This window comes from Camelus dromedarius, chromosome 9 (assembly GCF_036321535.1).
Source record: "Camelus dromedarius isolate mCamDro1 chromosome 9, mCamDro1.pat, whole genome shotgun sequence".
Lineage (NCBI taxonomy): Eukaryota > Metazoa > Chordata > Mammalia > Artiodactyla > Camelidae > Camelus > Camelus dromedarius.
Window position 1 is genome coordinate 78,002,743 of NC_087444.1, and position 19,519 is coordinate 78,022,261.

Below are 19,519 nucleotides of genomic sequence, written 5' to 3' on the forward strand. Positions count from 1 at the left end.
CTGAGATGAGGCGGGCGCACAGAGCGCAGGCGCACTTTGCTCTACTCATCCACCGGAAGCGGCCGAGGCTCTCCCCGCCCGTGTTCCCTAGCCAGTGCGCAGGCGCACTTCCCCTTCCCGGTCGCCGCCGCCGCCTCCTCTTTCCGCTCCTCCACGCCGGCGCCTCGGAGACGGGCGCGATTTCCGCTTCCGGGCGGGCGGGCAGGCGGGCGGCGCGGGGCTGCCGGGGAGGGGGAGGGGGCGGCACTTCCGGTCGGGCCCTCGGGTCTCCCCGGAGCGGCGGCGCCTCCTCCGCCTCCTCGGCCTCCTCCCGGCGGAGACCCCGGCGCCGGTGAGTGACGGGGCGCGTGGCCCGGGGGCCCGGGGGCAACGTGGGCGGGGGGCCCCGCCCTGGCCGACCCTGGTCCCCAGAACGTCTCCATCAGTGCTTCTCCCGGTGGGCCCTCTCCAGGGGCCCCCAGTCACTGCTCCCCCGTAAGACTACTCCAGGTATCTCCCACTAATGCCCCCATGCAGGACAGCTGCCAGGGCGCCCTCATTCGTGGCGATTCCCTAAACTGCTGCCAGGGCCCCCTACTAATGCTTTCTCGTAAGGTCTCTTCTCCAGAGCCCCCCGTCATTGCTTCTTCCAGGACAGCCCCCAAAATGCATTGCCCGTCCCCATGCAGGGCAACTACCCATGAACCTGCATTTAGTATCCCCTACAGGTTGCCTCCAACGAATGTTACATTAGTGCTTTACAGCAGGTCTCTCCCCCATTTTCTCTGTCCACGGACAAAAGCCCCCAAAGCTCCTAGCCATCGCCCCCCCCATACCCTTTCTGTTGGTGTAAAAATACTTAGCATTCTGGTCAGCGGCCAAGAATGCCTTTTTTCCTTCTCCATTTCCCCTGCCCTAATAATTCTCCTTTAGAATACTCCTTTGAACTCAGCGACCTCCTCCCCTGCCAAAAACAGCTCCGTCTAGAGTTGTGCTCTCACACCCGCATTCTCTCCCTCTTCAGGTAGAAATAGCTGCCAGTTTAGCCCCAGGCTCCCATGAAACACTCTTGTCCCACCTCCCAACCCACCCTCCTCTGGGTCAGCTCCTGTCTGCTGTCCTCCCACAGAACAGTGCCCTGCATGAGGCTTTTCTTCTTAGAATGCCCCTCTCCCCCAGTACTAACAGCTCTCATCCTGTCCTGCCTCTTCTCATCCAGCTCTCACTCCCTCCTCCTGGACAAAGTGAAGAAGACTCCCAGCTTCACTAGGGCAAGACCTCTTTTTCCCTCTAGGCAGTCATTCATTCGCATGCATTCGCTCTTCACTGAGCGAATATTCATTGTTCTAGGTCCAGGGCATGCAGCCGTGAAGGAGAGAGAGATACACACAGTCTTTGTTTTGTGGGTCTTTATAGTCTAGTTGAGGAGACAGATCAAAAGCAAACAGATAAACAAGATCAATGGTGTTCTCTGGGTTTTCTGACAGCCTTAGGAGCTACTTCAAAGGTGAAACCTGAATTAGCAGAGGTAACTTAGTCATGTAAAGTAGTGGGTGAACTGTTCTAGGCAGAGGGAAGAGCAAGTACAAAGGCCCTGAGGTGGCCATGATCATTGTGAGGGGGATGCCAGTGAGGCTGGAGCAGAGGAATTGAAGGGAAGAATAAGGACAGGAGGTTTGCCCTCATAGGGCATTGGAATCAATCATCTAGCCTTTGTCAGCTCCACCAAGCCAAGAATGTTCTTCATGAATATTCTTCATTCATTCTTTTGTTCAACAACTGTTTGTTTGATGAGCATCTACTGCACGGTAGGGATGCAGCAGAGAACAGGAGACAAAAGCCACTGTCCTCAGGGAGTGCATATGCTAGTTCATGGCGCAGAAGATTAAAAAGCAAAATACATACATGCGTGTGAAGAAAATACAGCAGGATAAGGGCATAGACTTGCAGGGTCCCTGCTGTCAGAGGGGGTGGCAGGAGGGCCTCTTTCAAGAGATTCTGATGGTATCTTGTCCCCCCAGAAAGCCCTGTGCCAGAAAGTTACACCTGTGTGTAAAGCCCCCTCCTGGACAACTGTGACTCAGCAGGGGGCTGCCTTAACAGCTCCCCTCCCCCAAGTGTGAAATGGTCAAGAGGATGAGCCCAGGGTTCCACTAGCATTCATATCTCTGAGCAAACCACTCCCCCTTTCCCTAGATTCATTCATTCACTTATTTAACAAATATTTGTCGAGATGGGCACTGTTCTCGGTCTTGGGGATAGAACAGTGAACAAAACAGATAAAAATCCATGCCTGCTTGAAGCCCACCTCCTCAAGGGGGAGGCCAGCATCAACAAGACAGACACACAGGCTGTATGGTTTATTAGATGATGCTACTTAGAAAGGAGAGAAATGAAGGAGGCTGGGGTGAGCAGGAATGTGGGTCTGGGTGACAGGTGACAGTGGTCTTGGGGCACCTCACTGAGAAGACAGCATTTGAGCAAAGACATGAAGGGGGTGAGGGAGTGAGAGAGCTGCTGTGTACATGGGAGTCAGAGCATTTCAGGCAGAAGCAGCACCCAGTGCAAAGGCCCTGGGGCAGGAACAGAACTGGCACATTGGTGGAGCAGCCAGGAAGCTGCTGGGGCTGTGGAGGTCATCTTTGACCTACTTTGAGCCAGATGGGGTCACTGCAGGTTTTGAGCAGAGGAGTGACGGTGACATGGTGTGGCCTTAGTCCTCCTGTATACTAAATGAGAATAATAGTGATGCTTATCTTACGAGTCTGTCGTGAAGTTTGATTGAGACAGCAACATAAGGCACCTGATCTGGTGCTTGTTAGCATTCAGTAAATGCCAGTGACTAGTCCTGGGGTTGGGTTGCTGGGAAGTGGGTAGGGCAAAGTTTATTTCCAGTATAAGGTGGAGTGAGGGCTTTCCTTTATTTTGGGGAGAGATATTGAAAGCCGGCATGTGGTGAGGGTAACAGCACGTACTCTGTAACCCCACTGCTTGCCTTCAACTTTTGGCCCTGCCACTGGTTACTAATGTGACTTTAGGAGATTAATTGACCTCTCCGGCCCTCAGTTTCTTCCTTTGTAAAATAGAATTAATAATCTTAACCATCTTCTAGAGTTGTTGGGAAGATTCATTGAATCGACACATGTAAAGGATTTAGAAGTGTACTTGGCATGTGGAAAGTAGTCATTCAGTGTTACATGTTACTATATGTTACTATTATTGTTATGAATAGGCTAGAATTTCATCACAAGGCAGCTTTGTTGCAGCAGAGTGGCCCACAGTCCTGGCATCAGGGAGACCTGCTTTCTGCTTCAATGGCTGCGTGACCTTGGCGAAATGACCCTGTCCCCCTCTCCTCAGTTTCCCTACTTACAAAATGGGTCCAGTAAACGGTCCAGGACTATTATGAAGTATCAGAGCGATGGTACATAAGAAACTGGTCAAACAATAAACATGAGTTGGTTGACTGTGACTGTGGTTGCTGTGGGACTCCTGACTCTTTTGGGGGGGGGTCCCGCCCACCATGCCACTCTCTGTGTGAAATCCATGACACATCTCCCCTTAGAAAGACAGCAAGTTATGGCTTGGGTCCCCTGAGAGAGGAAATGCCTCTTGTTTCCCAGTGGAAATGATCGTGAGCCTGATCAGTTTTGTCCCCCAGTAATGCCCCCTGCTCCCCTCTGAGCAGCAGCCCTTCAGCATCTGCCCACCCACTCTCAGCGCCCTCTGCATAACATCACTGCCACCAGAATTCGTTCTGGGGCTACCTCACCACTTTTAGCTCCCTCTGCTAAATGTCCTCCTCCCTCCCTCCCTCAGGGAATTCTGGTCAGCCAAGTCTCATCCCTTCACTCATTCAACATTTATCAGTAGGCATTACAGCTATAAATTTACCTCTGAGTACAGCTTTAGCTGCATCTCCTAAGTTTTGGTATGTTGCTTTTCCATTGTTGTTGATCTAATTTCCCCTGTGATTTCATTGTGGATCCACTGCTGATTTAGGAAGGTGCTATTTAATTCCTACATTTCAGTAAATATCGAGTACCCACACTGTGCCAGGCACTGTGTGAGGTGTTGAGGGCCCAGTGGTGAGCAAGACAGGCCAAGTCCTCACTCTCTTAGGTGAGGAGGCCAGACAGTAAACACACAGCAGAGGAAATATACACAGTAAATTGGTGGCAATGACTGTGATGAAAAAAAGCAGGATGAAGGGTTAGTGAGTGATAGAGTGAAGGGTGTCCCCTCTCTTGGAGATGACACCTGAGCAGACACTTGAAGAAGGCAGGGGTGGGAGCCTTGAGGTCTGGAGAAGAATATTCCAGGCAAGAGGGAACAGTCTCCCCACCTCACTGCTCCATCTGTTCAGGATCGTAACCACTTCCCCCTCCACCCAGCCCCTTGTATAAATGCCCCTCATTGCCCAGAAAGCACCCCAAATAAGGCTCCTACCCCCACAGTTCCACCCTCCCCTTCCTCCTCAGGGAACAACCCGATGGGAGGAGGCGGGCGTTCCAGCCACGGACTTGCTCTGTGACCTTGGCTGAGTCACTTGTCCTCTCTGTGCCTCCGGTGTGTCAAATGGGGATGATAGTCCCTGTGTTATAGTCTCACAGAGTAGCGGTGAGGGTTCAGTGAGTTAGTATGTGTGATGTGCTTAGAAGAATGCTGGCCCGTGGGAAGTGCCCAGTCCACATTAGCTGTAAACACGTGCTCTAGTGGAAGCGAGCCAGGGCTGGGCTTCCTTCCTGGGACACCTCCCCTCCCCTTCTCCCTGCACCCCTGCACCGAGAGCTTTCTCCCAGTCCACCCAGCCCACTCCAGCTGTCTCCCAGACTTAGGTTCTGCCCACAGGCTTCCACGAGCACCCAGCCACGCCTCTACTCCTTCCGGGAGATGAGATTAACTAAGGGAGCGTGAAGGGCATAGGATGTTGACTCTCATCCAGGGACACCCAGAGCTGGAGGCTAAAAATACTGACCTCCGGGGTGTGGCGGCGAAGGAGACACTCACCTTTCACCTGTCAGGGGAGAAAGTCAGCCAGATGGATGGGGTCCCCTGGGCCGTGGCCTTGGTAAACCCCACTGACCCCTGGAGCATGCTGGGCACAGAGCCAGGCCCCCAACAGAGAGGGACGATGGCCAAGAAGCAAGCCAGGCTTTGTGGGCCCTTCTCCCAAGGGCTCTCCACCCACTCAGTGGAGTCATTTCCTGAGGCCTCTGGGTGGGTCTGAGGCTCGGAGATCAATTGTAGTAGCTGAGGTTTGCGGGGGGTGGGTGTGGACAGACATGGACAGCTGCAGTCTGGAATGAAAAGTCCTGTCAAGGAGGTGCCCAGAGAAGAGGGGGCAGGAAACCCCCACAGGGGCAAGGACAGCAACCCATGCTCCCTAAGCACCTGCCGTCAGTCTCTGCCCAGGTGTGTGATGTCACTGAAGGTACACATCGCTCCTGGGACTGAGCGAACTGTGCCAACCAGTATGTTGCCTTTCGTCCTGCTTCAGCCCCTTAAATTCCCCTTCCTCCTTGGGGTTACTGCCTGCTTTTAGCCGTGGAGAGAGCGTGGACCAGGAAGGAACTGGGACTTGAACCCAGGTCTGCCCAGGCCCAGGGCCACGTGTCTCCTGCTGTCAGGCTGCCTGCTTTCAGTGCCAACCCCCCTGCCACAACTCGTTTGTGCCAGGCAAGCAGCGTCTCCTTCCGACCCTGTAGTGAAAGAACGCGCCCCTCCCTGCACTGACTTCTCTCCAGCTCTCTTGCTTTGTCCTGACTTTCTAGTTGCACTCCTGGTGGTGAGAGTGAGAACAGTGTGACTCCTCCACTTAAGGAAGCGTCCACCTGAAGGGCCTTGCGTACATAGCCCTGTGCTGTGGGGATGTGCTTTGTCACCTCCGTTGGTAGATGAGGCACAGAGAGATTCAGGAAGTTGTCCGTGGCCACACAGGTAGAGAGCGGCGGGTCTTAGATTCAAAGCTAGCATTCAGGCTCCAGAGGCCACCCTCTTAACCACTCTGAGAGGAACTATTATTGTCATTTGACGAAGGCGAAACCTGAGGGGATTGAGAATGAGGGCTGGGGTGTGTGTGTGTGTGTGTGTGGTGGGGGAGGTGGGGGCACAGAGCAGAGGGCCTAGGACCCGGGTGCATAGAATTGAGGCCTGAGAGGGTTTGCAAAGGGGACTGAGACCAGAGACCAGGGGTGCGGAGAATTAGAATCTGAGCAGAGAAGGTCGAAGGCCGGCAGGCAGTGTTGGAGGTAGAGGGTCTGCAGGCCGGTCAGAGATGTGTGAGGACCCTGGTAAAAAGGGGATGAAATGAAAGGAATTGGAGAGGCCAGGGGAGACGAGGAGCAAAGAGGACCCAGGAAGGAAGCGATTGGCTGAGTGGGAGAGGTCAGTGGGGCCAGCGAGCCAGGAGGAAGACTGCTCTGTGGGGTGGAGGGACAGAGGGACAAGACTGGACGATGAGGGAGACCCGGTGCTGCCCTGCTTCCTCAGCCGCGTCCTCTTCTCCGCAGGGTCCCCGGTCTCTCACCCGCCCAAGATGGAGGCCAACCCAGCGGGCGGCGGCGCCGGGGGTGGCGGGAGCAGCGGCATAGGGGGCGAGGACGGGGTTCACTTCCAGAGCTACCCCTTCGACTTCCTGGAGTTCCTCAACCACCAGCGCTTCGAGCCCATGGAGCTCTACGGGGAGCACGCCAAGGCGGTGGCGGCGCTGCCCTGCGCCCCGGGGCCCCCGCCACAGCCCCCGCCGCAGCCGCCCCCGCCGCAGTACGACTACCCGCCCCAGTCCACCTTCAAGCCCAAGGCGGAGGCCCCTTCCTCCTCCTCGTCCTCGTCCTCTTCATCCTCGTCGTCGTCCTCCTCCCAAGCCAAGAAGCCCGACCCGCCCCTGCCGCCTGCCTTCGGGGCGCCCCCGCCGCCCCTATTTGACGCCGCCTTCCCGGCCCCGCAGTGGGGCATCGTCGACCTCTCGGGACACCAGCACCTGTTTGGGAACCTGAAACGCGGAGGGCCGGCATCCGGGCCAGGGGTGACGCCCGGGCTGGCCACTCCCACGGGGACCCCCGGGCCTCTTCCCGCCCCCTCGCAGACCCCGCCGGGACCCGCCGTCGGGGCGGCCTGCGACCCCACCAAGGACGACAAGGGCTACTTCCGGAGGCTGAAGTACCTGATGGAGCGGCGCTTCCCCTGCGGCGTGTGCCAGAAGTCCTTCAAGCAGTCCTCGCACCTGGTCCAGCACATGCTGGTGCACTCAGGGGAGAGGCCATACGAGTGCGGCGTCTGCGGCCGCACCTACAACCACGTCTCCAGCCTCATCCGCCACCGCCGCTGCCACAAGGACGTGCCTCCGGCCGCGGGGGGACCACCACAGCCTGGCGCGCCGCTCCCGCCACTGGGCCTGCCCACGCCCGCGCCCATCGCCGGAGCCCCCGCCGCCGCCGCCGCTGCCACGTCGGTGTCCTCTGGCCCTCCGGCCACGCCCGCGGCACCCGCCGCCACCTCCACCGACGGGAACGCGGCCCCCGCCCCGCCTGCGGGTGTGGGGGTGCCCCCTCAGGCGGCGGCGGCGGCGGCGGCGGCGGCGCCGGGGGGCGGTGACGGCCCGTTTGCCTGCACGCTCTGCTGGAAGGTCTTCAAGAAGCCCAGCCACCTCCACCAGCACCAGATCATCCACACGGGCGAGAAGCCCTTCTCCTGCTCCGTGTGCAGCAAGAGCTTCAACCGCAGGGAGAGCCTCAAGCGGCACGTGAAGACGCACTCGGCCGACCTGCTGCGCCTGCCCTGCGGCATCTGCGGGAAGGCCTTCCGCGACGCAGCCTACCTGCTCAAGCACCAGGCGGCCCACGCGGGGGCGGGCGCGGCGGGGCCTCGGCCCATGTACCCCTGCGATCTGTGCGGCAAGTCCTACTCGGCGCCCCAGAGCCTGCTCCGGCACAAAGCGGCCCACGCGCCGCCCGCAGCCCCTGAGACGCCCAAGGACGGGGTGGCCTCCGTCCCGCAGCCCCCGCCTACCTTCCCCCCGGGACCCTACCTCCTGCCCCCCGATCCCCCGGCCACAGACAGCGAGAAGGCGGCGGCGGCCGCAGCGGCCGTGGTGTACGGCGCCGTGCCGGTCCCGCTCCTGGGGGCCCACCCGCTGCTGCTCGGCGGGGCCGGGACCAGTGGGACTGGAGGCTCCAGCGCCAGCGTCCCGGGAAAGACGTTCTGCTGTGGCATCTGTGGGCGCGGCTTCGGGCGCCGCGAGACCCTGAAGCGCCATGAGCGCATCCACACGGGCGAGAAGCCGCACCAGTGTCCAGTGTGCGGCAAGCGCTTCCGCGAATCCTTCCACTTGAGCAAGCATCACGTGGTGCACACCCGCGAGCGGCCCTACAAGTGCGAGCTCTGCGGCAAGGTCTTTGGTTACCCGCAGAGCCTCACCCGCCACCGCCAGGTACACCGGCTCCAGCTGCCCTGCGCCCTGGCCGGGGCTGCCGGCCTCCCCACCACACAGGGCGCGGCGGGGGCCTGTGGCCCAGGCGCCTCGTCCACGTCGGCGGGGGCGGCCGACGGACTGAGCTATGCCTGCTCGGACTGTGGCGAACACTTCCCGGATCTCTTCCACGTCATGAGCCACAAGGAGGTGCACATGGCAGAGAAGCCCTACGGCTGCGACGCCTGCGGCAAGACCTTCGGCTTCATCGAGAACCTCATGTGGCATAAGCTGGTCCACCAGGCTGCTCCCGAGCGCCTGCTGCCGCCCGCGTCTGGCGGCCCACAGCCCTCGGATGGCTCCAGCAGCACCGATGCGGCCAGCGTGCTGGACAATGGGCTGGCTGGAGAGGTGGGGGCGGCCGTGGCGGCGCTGGCAGGGGTGTCCGGGGGCGATGATGCGAGCGGGGCGGCAGTGGCCGGGGCCGGTGGGGGTGCCAGTTCGGGCCCTGAGCGCTTCAGCTGTGCCACCTGCGGCCAGAGCTTCAAGCACTTCCTGGGCCTGGTGACTCACAAGTACGTGCACCTAGTGCGGAGGACCCTGGGCTGCGGCCTCTGCGGCCAGAGCTTTGCGGGGGCCTATGATTTGCTCCTGCATCGCCGCAGCCACCGGCAGAAGCGGGGCTTCCGCTGCCCGGTGTGTGGCAAGCGCTTCTGGGAGGCGGCCCTGCTGATGCGCCACCAGCGCTGCCACACGGAGCAGCGGCCCTACAGGTGTGGCGTGTGTGGCCGAGGCTTTCTGCGCTCGTGGTACCTGCGGCAGCACCGCGTGGTCCACACGGGTGAGCGGGCCTTCAAGTGCGGCGTGTGCGCCAAGCGCTTCGCGCAGTCGTCCAGCCTGGCGGAGCATCGGCGGCTGCACGCGGTGGCCCGGCCCCAGCGCTGCGGCGCCTGCGGCAAGACCTTCCGCTACCGCTCCAACTTGCTGGAGCATCAGCGGCTGCACCTGGGCGAGCGCGCCTATCGCTGCGAGCACTGCGGCAAGGGCTTCTTCTACCTGAGCTCAGTGCTGCGCCACCAGCGCGCCCACGAGCCGCCGCGGCCTGAGCTCCGCTGCCCCGCCTGCCTCAAGGCCTTCAAGGATCCCGGCTACTTCCGTAAGCACCTGGCAGCCCACCAGGGCGGCCGGCCTTTCCGCTGCTCCTCCTGCGGCGAGGGCTTCACCAACACCTACGGCCTCAAGAAACACCGACTGGTCCACAAGGCTGAGGGCCTGGGGGCGCCTGGAGCAGGGGCCGGCACCTTGGCCGGGAAGGATGCCTGACCAGGGGGGGTGCTTCCCATCCTCCACTCCAATCAGATGTCCTTTTCCAGACTTGCCCCTTTTGGACACTGATCAGACTCTTCCCCCTCCTCTGTTGCCCCGTCCATCCTCCAGAACTTCAGACAGACTAGCCTCCATCAAGGCCCATGCCATGCAAACTCAAGACTGAATCACTCCTATCCCAGACCCCCCTGGCCCTCCTCTCGTCCTATCAGACACTGAACTTGATCCTCCGTCCAACCCCATTTTGTAACCCTCAGCCCCCTGCCCCAGCAGCGTTCTGTCCCCCAATGAGCTCAGTGGAGATGGGTCTGAACTGCCTCTCCCCCTTCCTTTGGAATCAGGCTGGACAGCAGAGTATGAACGGTTTGGGAGGGCACAAGGGGGGACTGGGTGCTCTTGGATTGGGGGGGGCGGGGGGTGGTGTGGCAGACGCGGCTTGTACAGAGCGGAGAATAATAAATCTTATCAACAGGGCTGCTGGAGTCCTTTCTTGCATCCCAGGGGAAGGGGATTTGGTGCTGACAAACAGAAGGTTGGAAACTTTTGTCTCCTGGAATTTCGATTCCCCAGCACCTACTGCCTCCCCCTCACTCTTTCTGCTTTTCCTCATTCAGCTGGTAGGTACTGAGGGTTTACCATATCCAAGCTGGACATGGAGCACCGGAGGACGTGGAAGTATCACCGAGGGCTGAGAGCACGAAGGAGTCACCTTATCAGACTGGGAGGGCTGACCAAGCTTCCTGGAGGATGATGCCTGAAGGATGACATAAAGCCACAGGAGTTAGCCAGGTAAAGTGGGCAGAGAATTCCAAGTGGAGGGTTTCGTGTGTCATAACTAAAGCCAGATATTCCATAGAATTTCAAATAGATGAATGTGACTGGCGAGGTTGAGGTTGGGAGACTGAAGGGCCACAAATTCCAAATAGCAGAGCTTGGATGATCTAGTAGGTCAGAGGCTGGTACCTGGCAGCTGCTGGGTAAAAACCACTGACACGTTTTGTTCCACCCGTGCATTTAAAAAAAAAAAAAAGTTGACTTAGTTGGCAACCTTGGAAAATTAAAAAAAAAATTACGTAACAGTAACTAATGCAACTTCTGAAAAATGTGGAAGATGTAGCGATATGGTTTGCATCCTCCGGGGCTGAGGTCCTGTTGCTGTTTGGATGTGGTATACGTTCTCCAATCTGACACCAATTCCCTCCAAATCCCAACACTCAGCTCAAGTGTCGGTGGCCGTATTTCACCTTGTAGGTGCTGGTGTTTCTCCCTCAAATCCGGCCACCTTCTTTACTTATTTATGTTGCCACATGGTTCCTCTAGACACTTTTGGAATCTCTTCGCACAGCCACAAGGAGCTGTGAGTTGGTGACAAGGTTAAGGTTGGGATCGGTGTTTCTGAAGGATGCATGTGGCCACAGGATGGAGAATAAGGAGGGCAGGGCCTGCATGGGTGAGATGACGGTTGGCTTGGTCCATGAGAGTAGTGATGATGAGGGGGAGAGTATAGCTCAGTGGTAGACCGTGTGCCTAGCATGTACGAGGTCCTGAGCTGAATCCCCAGCACTGCCATTAACGGTAAATACTGTTAACCTAATTACCCTTCCCCACTCTCCAAAAAAGTAGTGATGATGAAAAGAAGCATTCAGACTCCAGAGATACTTGTTTCAACAGCAGGAAATCGACAAGGAATTAGGGTGAGGTAGGCAGCTTGAGGAAACTGCCAGTTTCTAGCTTGGGTGGTGATGCCAGTGACAGGAAGTACTTTTCTTTGGTGAAAACAGTGAATTCTGTCTGTTCACCTTATGAGTTGTCTATGGGATATCTTATGGGGGTGTTGGGTGAGCAGGTAGGGGTGCAAATCCAGGGCTGTCCCTCCTCAAGAAGCATCCTGATCACAGGAGTCCCTTCATTTTGCTAAACTTCCCTGACCCTGATGAGGAAACAGAGGTTTGGAGAGAGGTACGCGGCAGCTCACAGCTGCGGGCAAGACCACAGCGTGTTCCTTCTATTCCCACCCCTGAAACACGAGACCAACATAGAGGAAACCCTTCAGAAAGTCCTTTAATAGGAATAGAACTGGAGGTTTCCCACCTCCAGATCCCATCTCCTCTTGCCCCCTACCACTGTAACTCAGCTATTCCACACCCACCAAATGCTGGCCAGGCCACCATGCTGCCATCCACGAAGCCTTTTTGGGGACAGCCTGGGACCCGGCAGTAAGCTGTCTGCTTCAAATTGGGAGTAGAGGAAATCAGAGAAACTTGAGGCTACTTTGTAGACCTGGGGGACCATGGTCTCTGAGCCAAAGCTTTAGGAGGGGGCTTTAGATGGCTGTTTGCAGTCCGGGTTTTCAGTTTCCTTGGAAGAGGAGTCTGGGTGGCTTAAGGAGGGACCACCATGGGAACGAGGGTAGCCGCTCCTGGAGTCAATATCCTTATGGTCGGGCTTACATCCTTGAGACTGTTGAGCGCTCTAGACTGTGACTTGGGGACCCTCTGGCTTTGAGGTGATGGGATCCCAGTCTGCATGGAGGAGCTGGTGGACGTCTTCTGCCTGAGGATGGGTAGGCATCTCATGTTCAGTGCAATCCAGTGAGGTAGGCAAAAGATTAGGCCCCAAGGTAGTCCAGGTTCTGCAGATGAAGGGCTGGCCCAGGCTCACTGTGGTGCATTCCCGTTCTGCCCCTTCTGCTCAACTCGGGCCCCCACCCCCACCCCACAGTGCCCAGACTCTGCTGTGACAAGCTGTGTCTTGCACGGGGACAACCCAGAGGGGAGGCAAACGGAGCAATGAAATCCAGCCTGTGCCCCTCCCATTTAGATGCATTAGTACCTTTCTCTGAATCTCATGGAGGTGCTGTGTGGGTTTGTGAGGGTCCTGAACCTGGTTCTCCCTCTGCTCTCCCACCTGGCTGCTCACTGCCATCTGTGTTAGCTCTTATGTCATCTCTGCCCCAATTGCTCCTCTTCGTCCCCAGCCTCCTTTTCCCACCCCCACCCTGCCACCTGCCTCCTACTTCGCCTGATAATGCTCCTTTGTGCCTGCTCTCCCAGACTACTGGTCAACCTCTGCCTTCACTTTGGCTCTCTCCCCACGCCCCTCTTCCAGAGTGTTTCCTGCCCCACACCCACTTCCTGACCCCTCAGCCCCCGATGCCAGCTGGTTTCCAGAGTCTCCCAGCCCCGGCCCCGGCCCGTGGAAGTGGGTGCGCTGGTGCTTGCGGAAGTTGGAGGAGTTGTTGAAAGTGCGATCACAGAGGGTGCAGCGGAAGGGGCGCTCGCCAGTGTGGATGCGGGCGTGTCCGCTCAGCACCGAGGACTGGGTGAAGCCCTTGCCGCACACGCCGCAGTGGTAGGGCCGCTCGCCTGTGTGCACCCGCTCGTGGTCTCGCATGTCTGAGGAGCGGCGGAACGGCTTGGCGCAGAACCTGCAAGCGAAAGGCTTCCCCACCGCCGCGCCTGCCGCTGCCGCCGCCATCACCACCTCCGACCTCTCCTGGGGCACCCCGGGCCGCTGTTCTCGAGCCGCTGCCGCCTCCGGAGGCCTTTGAGAGGTCCCCGCCTCCACCCCATGGCGGTGCTGGTGCCGCAGCAGAGGCGCCAGGGCCTTGAAGGCTCGGGGGCAGAGTGGACAGCGGTAGGGCCGCTCTCCCGTGTGCAGGCTGTAGTGGGCACGGAGGCTGGCGGGTCCTGGACAGCTGTGGCCGCACACGTGACACCGGCTTGGGTCCCCACCCTGCCCACCACCCTCAACCCCAGCCAGGTGGCCATGTTCGTGGAACAGCAGCTCGGAGACCAGCCGGAAGGCAGCTGGGCACAAGGCACAGTGAAGAGAACCTGGCTCCGGGGGCTCAGGTACCAGCGTGGTGTCTGTCACCTTCACCACCTGGATCTCAATGAGGTCACTCGGGGGGGTGGCCGGGCGGCCATCATCAGGGACCAGGACCTGGGTGAGGGGGAAAGGAAACAGAGGAGCCTGTGGACTCCACCTCAAGGCCTCCCCAACACCCATCTCCTTTGTTGGGTACCAGGCCCCTCAGTTTCTAGATTCCGTTCTCCATCCTCCAGGATTCTGGCATATGCCCATCCAGAATTCCCCTCCTATCCAAAAAAGATCACAGATCCAGCCATTTGTCTCCTCCACTGCAGTTAAAAGCCAATCATTTCTTACTGTGACAACTGCAGGAGTCTCCTAAAGCTCTAAATGCCTCTGTTCCTATGCCTGCATAGGAGGAGGTACCCCACCTCCCCACAGCAGCCTGAATGGCATTTTGAAAATGGAAACCAGATGGAAATCATTTTCCCACCCGAAACTCTCCCATGAATCCAACCGCACTTAAAATCCAAAACTGTCATGTAATATCCATCACGATCCGGCTCCTGCTTATCTCTCTGACCCCAGTGTAAATATAAGCCTGCACACAGCTGACTTCTCTCGTCTAAATTTAGCTCCCCTACCCCCCACTCTATCAGCTCTTTCTCTACGGACCATAACACAGTAAGTCTCGTTTATTGTCTCTCTCCCCTACTCGACTGCAAGCTCCAAGAGAATACAGTTTATCTGTCTTGTTCACATCCCCATCTATCCAGCTCAGTAAATGTCTGCTGAATGAATGAGTGTCCTCAGATACTCTCCTATCCCGACTGGGGTTCCAGAGTCACCTGGAGCAGTCATTTCTCCCCTCTTTCAAATCCTCTCTTGGGCATGGAGATGCATCACTTAGACCCTTGCAGAATTCATCCCTCCACCCCAACGTGGGTGCCCCAACCATAACGCCACACCCCTGTCTTTCAGGGTCACCCTTCCAACCTTCCAGTCAGGTTCACTAGCCCTAGAATTTCTAAGGCCCTGCCCTCTGAAGGCTCCGCCCCCTTATTAGACAAACTCAATCCCTGGGAGGCCTTTCCCTGGACCCCTCTCAGATTCAGATGTTCCACCCAACCCCCTCCTCAGGCTCCACCCACACAAGCACCGCCCCTCCGACCTCATAGGCTCCTCCCTGAGCCCCGCCCCTCACCTAACCCCGAGAAGCCCCGCCCCCAGGACCGGAGCCCTAAATACCTCCCCCGCCCAGTCCTAAGCCCCGCCCTGGCTCCGCCCCCACCCCGCGACCTCCTGCCGCCTCGATCCCCCTGCCTAGGCCCCTTCCTCGCCCGCACCAGGTCCGGAGGCTCCGGGGATCGCGGCTCCGGGGCCGCTGAGCTGGGACTCTGTGGCTCCGGGCGTGCGGCAGCCATCTTGTGCCCAGGCCCCGCCCCCGAGGCCTGTGGTCGCTTCTGGAGGGGGTGGGGCCCGGGCTGGCGTCAGAGTCGCCGCGCAGGCGCACTGGAGGGAGGGGCGGGGCTTTCAGGGAGCCGGGTCTCCCCCTCCTCCGGGAGAAAGCGACGAATTTTTTCCCACTGACCTGTCAATCCCCGCAGGAGACAGCCCGCGTGGGGCGCTGGCTGGCTGCGAACTAATTCGAATTTCTTTCTAACCTATATGAGTAGGCTCTGGCAGTCAGTTGACCCTCATCAGAATTTAATAACCTTTGTTCTGTTTTCATGCTGCGCGTTTTTGTGGGCACGTCCTCTGCATGGCTGGTGATAACGTAGCGAGGTAAAGTTCATAAACGTAAGGATTTTTAAGTCCGTTTGCAGAAAGATATTCAGCAAACAGCAACACTGGTGGTACTGGGATTTACTAGCAAAAATCCGCAGGTTGTGTGACATTTGGGAAAAGCTCCTTTGGAGAAAAGAGCCCAGAAGACAGGGGTTTTCGGCAGCACCAAGGACAGGGCTGAGGTCTTAGCCGGCGGCTTTTTCCTTCCATGGCCTGGCTGTGTGGCCTTAGAGAGGTCACTACACTCCTCTGGATTGTGCCTGCATTTTCTCATGTATAAAAGTGTAGACGTTGTAAAACCCAATAAGAAAGAGATGTGTAAGACCTTTGGAACAACCTTAAATTGTTTTCTTGGAAGGGTAGGCGATAACTAAACATGATGATCAGTCCTAAGTTCTTTGTTTCTCCTCCTTATGGGAACATGATAACATGTCTTTCCTCTGCAGTTAGACCATGGGAGTTTCTTTGCCAGTGAAATATAAGTGGAAGCGACGTGTGTCAACTTCAGCACGTTGTAAGAGCCAGCAAACTGTTTACCACTTTCCATTCCTGCTGTTCGCGCTAGGGAATCTGTTGGGTGAAGTGAAGCTTCTATCAGCCTGAGTTCCAGAGTATCTACAATGAACAGAACTTGGTGCTGATCTTCCTTGCATATATAGCATTTAAACTAAATGTTTCCTGTGTTAAGCCACTGAACTTTGGGGTTGTTTGTTACTGCAGCAGAACCTATTCTATCTTGACTGATAAGCATAGAGTATCTTTCATTAATCTTATTATACACCATTTCTGTGTACAAAAAGTATTCAGAATCATATAAACAGCTCCCTCTGCTCACTAACAGTCTATACAACCTTACCTATGCAACCTAAGCCCTCTGTGTTTCCCTATCCATTCGCCCCTCTCTCTCCCCTGACGTTGTTAGATTTCGCATTTTCTGTTTATCATCCCCACACATATCTTTCTTATTTTTTACGTGTATGAAGTGATGTGATACTGTTCTGCTTTTGTTAACATGTTTACAATAAGTTATATCATTTCAGTGTAGCCTTCTCTAACCCCCTTGGCATTCATATTTCTATTTGTAAACATTGATACCTGTAGTCTTGTCACTCATTGTCAATGCTGGTGTGATATCCCAATTATGATGATGCCACATTACATTTATTTATTCTCCTGTTGATGGCCATTGGGTTGGTTCCAAGTATTTTTCCATTTTATTGACGTATAGTTGTTTAAATACTGTGTTAGTTTCAGGTGTACATACCCTCTCCAGCATTTATTATTTGTAGACTCTCTGATGACAGCCATTCTGACTGATGTGAGGTGATACCTCATTGTAACTAATTTTTTTTTAATTATTTCAAACGATACTACCACGAACAATCTTCTTTACATCTCCTCAAAGCTGCATGGGAGTTTTCTCTAAGTTATACAACTGAGAGTTGAGTTGCTGGATCAAAGGACATAAGCACCCCCAACCTTCTTCTTCAGTTTGGTAAATATCGCCCAACTGCTCTTCTTACTAGTACCGCCATCTACTGGCTGTAACTCTTGGGTAAGTTCTTTACCGCTCGCCGTCTCCAGTGCTTTCATGGGCCGTGGCCCGTTTGTGCCTTTGTCGGTCCTTTCGTTCCAAAAGGTATATTTAGCAGGGAGAGTATAGCTCAGTGGTGGACATATGCCTGGTATGCACAGTGTGCTGGATTCAATCCCTGGTACCTCCATTAAAAAAATAAATAAAAACCGAATTACCACCCCCCCAAATTAATTTAAAAACCATGAAATTATTTAAAAAGAAACAAAAACCCCCCAAAAAGTATCTTTAAAATTGTACTTTATGACTGTGTGGGTATAAAGACAAACAGAGCCAGCTGGATTACATTATTTTCTTCTTTTTTATTGAAATATAGTTGGTTTACAATGTGTTAATTTCTGGTGTACAGCAAAGTGATTCAGTTACGTGTATATATATATATATGTATATATATATACATATATATATATATATATATACACACACACACACACATTGCTTTTCATATTCTTTTTCATTATAGGCTATTATAAGGTATTGAATACAGTTCCCTATGCTGTACATAAGATCTCTTTTTTCTGATTTCAAAATTAAAAATTTTTTTCATTGTCCCCTTAAAAGTGGCCTCAGGCACACTCTGTGCTTGCTGTGTCTAATAGAAAGTTAGCCTTCTCTGTCTGTTTCCTCATTTACAAAACAAAAATTATACTAGTACTTATCTGTGGGAGGGAGGGCATAGCTCAAGAGGTAGAGCTCATGCTTAGCGTACACAAGGTCCTGGGTTCAATCCCCAGTGCCTCCCCTGAAAACAAACAAGTAAGTTAGCCTAATTACCTCCCCTCAAGTTAAAATAAGTAAATAAGTTAATTAGTTAAAAAAAATTGTACTTATTTAACTCAGCTTCATGTTAGGTGCTGTGAGGGTTAGTGAGTCATTATCTGTGAAGTGTTTTATGACACGAAGTAGCACTGTGCATTAGCTGTAATTGCTACTGATTTACACTCCCACCACCAATGGATGGGCTCTCCTGTCACTAGACAGCCTTCAGAATATTTGTCAGACTTTAAATTTTGCCAGTCTGATTTGTATGAAATGGTGTTCTACTGAGACTCCTTTTATTAAATGAGACAAAACCCTCACAGCATGGAGTCCAGCACACAGAACTTATCCTCTGTCCCCCCTTCTAAAATTAATTATTTTAATTTTTATTATTTATTTATTTATTTATTCATTCTTGGGAGTGGTAGGTAATCAGGTTTATTTATTTAATTCTTTAATGGAAGTACTGGGGATTGAACCCAGGACCTCGGGCACGCTAGGTACATACTCTACCAATGAGCTACACCCTTCCCTTGTCTCCCCTTTTTTTGAGGGAAGCATCAATTCCATCTCTACACCCACAGAGAGGAGGCATGTAGATGCCTCACTCACTGAATGGTTGGTGAATGACTGAACAAATGAATAAGTGAATCAATGAATTAATGGAGATAGAAGATTGAGATTTTTGAGAATATTGATATTGAAATATTAAATATTTGAAGAGGAGGGCACAGTTCAATGGAATGACACTAAGCTGTCAAATCAGATGAACCCAGATCCAAAGCCATCTGTCCACCTGCTCTGCAGCTTCTGAGTGTCTGGCTGTCCTTTCTCAGTGTCCAGCTGTCGTCAGCACACCAGGCACCATGGCGCTAATTGGTGAGGCTGTAGTGAGCGCGCCCAGCTTGAGAGCACTGTGGGTCTAGCATAATTCCTGGAACTAACTGGTGCTCAACAGACGTGAACTCCTGGCCTTTTCCCTTCTTGTCTGTTTCCCTCAGGGGCTGGCACTCCACTGACTGTCCATCACATGATCTGAGGCTAGAATTCTGGCTAGATGGAACCACTAGAAAATGGCAGTAAGGGTCCGGCACTTGGAATCAGAAGACTGCATTCCCATATGACCCAGCAATTCCACCCCTAGATATGTGTCCAAGAGATAGATGTCCACACAAAACCTTGTAAGCCGATGCTTTTAGCAGCATTGTTCATAATAGCCAAATAGTGGAAACAGACCAAAATGTCATCGATTGATGAAGGGATATAGAAAATGTAGTATAGTTCCATACAACGGAATATTATTTGGCCATAAAAATGAATGGAGTATTGATACATTCTTCAATACAGATGAACCTTGAAAATACATGTTAAGTGAAAGAAGTCCCTCCTCCCTGCCCTCTCCGCACTGATCACCATGAGTGTGTTTTCTGTATCACTGAGTCTGTTTCTGTTTTGCTACATACGTTCATTTTATTTTTTAGATTCCACATATAAGTGATATCATACAGTGTTTGTCTTTCTCTGACTTATTTCACTAAGCATCATATTCTCTATGTCCATCCATGTTTCTGAAAATGGCAGAATTTCATTTCTTTAATGGCTGAGTAGTATTCTAATGTATGTATGTAGTATGTACATCTTTGTTATCTTTTTGTCTATTGATGGACACTTGGGTTGCCTCCTATCTTGACTATTGTAAATAGTGCTGCCATAAGCAATGGGGTGCATGTATCTTTTTGAATTAGTGTTTTGATTTTTCTGGGTATATATCCAGGAGTGCAACTGCTGGACTATATGGTAGTTCTATTTTTAGTTTTTTGAGGAACCTCCATCCTGTTTTCCATAGTGGC

General features: G+C 54.3%; 2 protein-coding genes across 2 annotated transcripts; one reads left to right on the forward strand and one right to left on the reverse strand.

Moving 5' to 3' along the window:
• The first annotated feature begins 153 nt into the window (after positions 1 to 153).
• ZNF865 (zinc finger protein 865) lies at positions 154 to 10,200 on the forward strand. Its single transcript, XM_031457268.2, has 2 exons — positions 154 to 331; positions 6,492 to 10,200. Exon 2 carries the CDS (start codon positions 6,518 to 6,520, stop codon positions 9,710 to 9,712), a length of 3,195 nt encoding a protein of 1,064 aa, XP_031313128.2. The 5' UTR covers positions 154 to 331; positions 6,492 to 6,517; the 3' UTR covers positions 9,713 to 10,200.
• A 1,558-nt stretch (positions 10,201 to 11,758) lies between these two features.
• ZNF784 (zinc finger protein 784) lies at positions 11,759 to 14,982 on the reverse strand. Its single transcript, XM_031457393.2, has 2 exons — positions 14,875 to 14,982; positions 11,759 to 13,660 (listed from the first exon to the last, which is right to left on the reverse strand). Exons 1-2 carry the CDS (start codon positions 14,950 to 14,952, stop codon positions 12,770 to 12,772), a joined length of 969 nt encoding a protein of 322 aa, XP_031313253.2. The 5' UTR covers positions 14,953 to 14,982; the 3' UTR covers positions 11,759 to 12,769.
• Between the last annotated feature and the right edge of the window lie 4,537 nt (positions 14,983 to 19,519).

Excerpts from the sequence above, each read along its gene's own strand:
- ZNF865 (XM_031457268.2), top strand. The coding sequence starts at position 6,518 with ATGGAGGCCAACCCAGCGGGCGGCGGCGCCGGGGGTGGCGGGAGCAGC.
- ZNF784 (XM_031457393.2), bottom strand. The coding sequence starts at position 14,952 with ATGGCTGCCGCACGCCCGGAGCCACAGAGTCCCAGCTCAGCGGCCCCG. Across the intron at positions 13,661-14,874 it reads CCCCGGAGCCTCCGGACCTG|GTCCTGGTCCCTGATGATGG; the intron begins GTGCGGGCGAGG and ends CCCCTCACCCAG.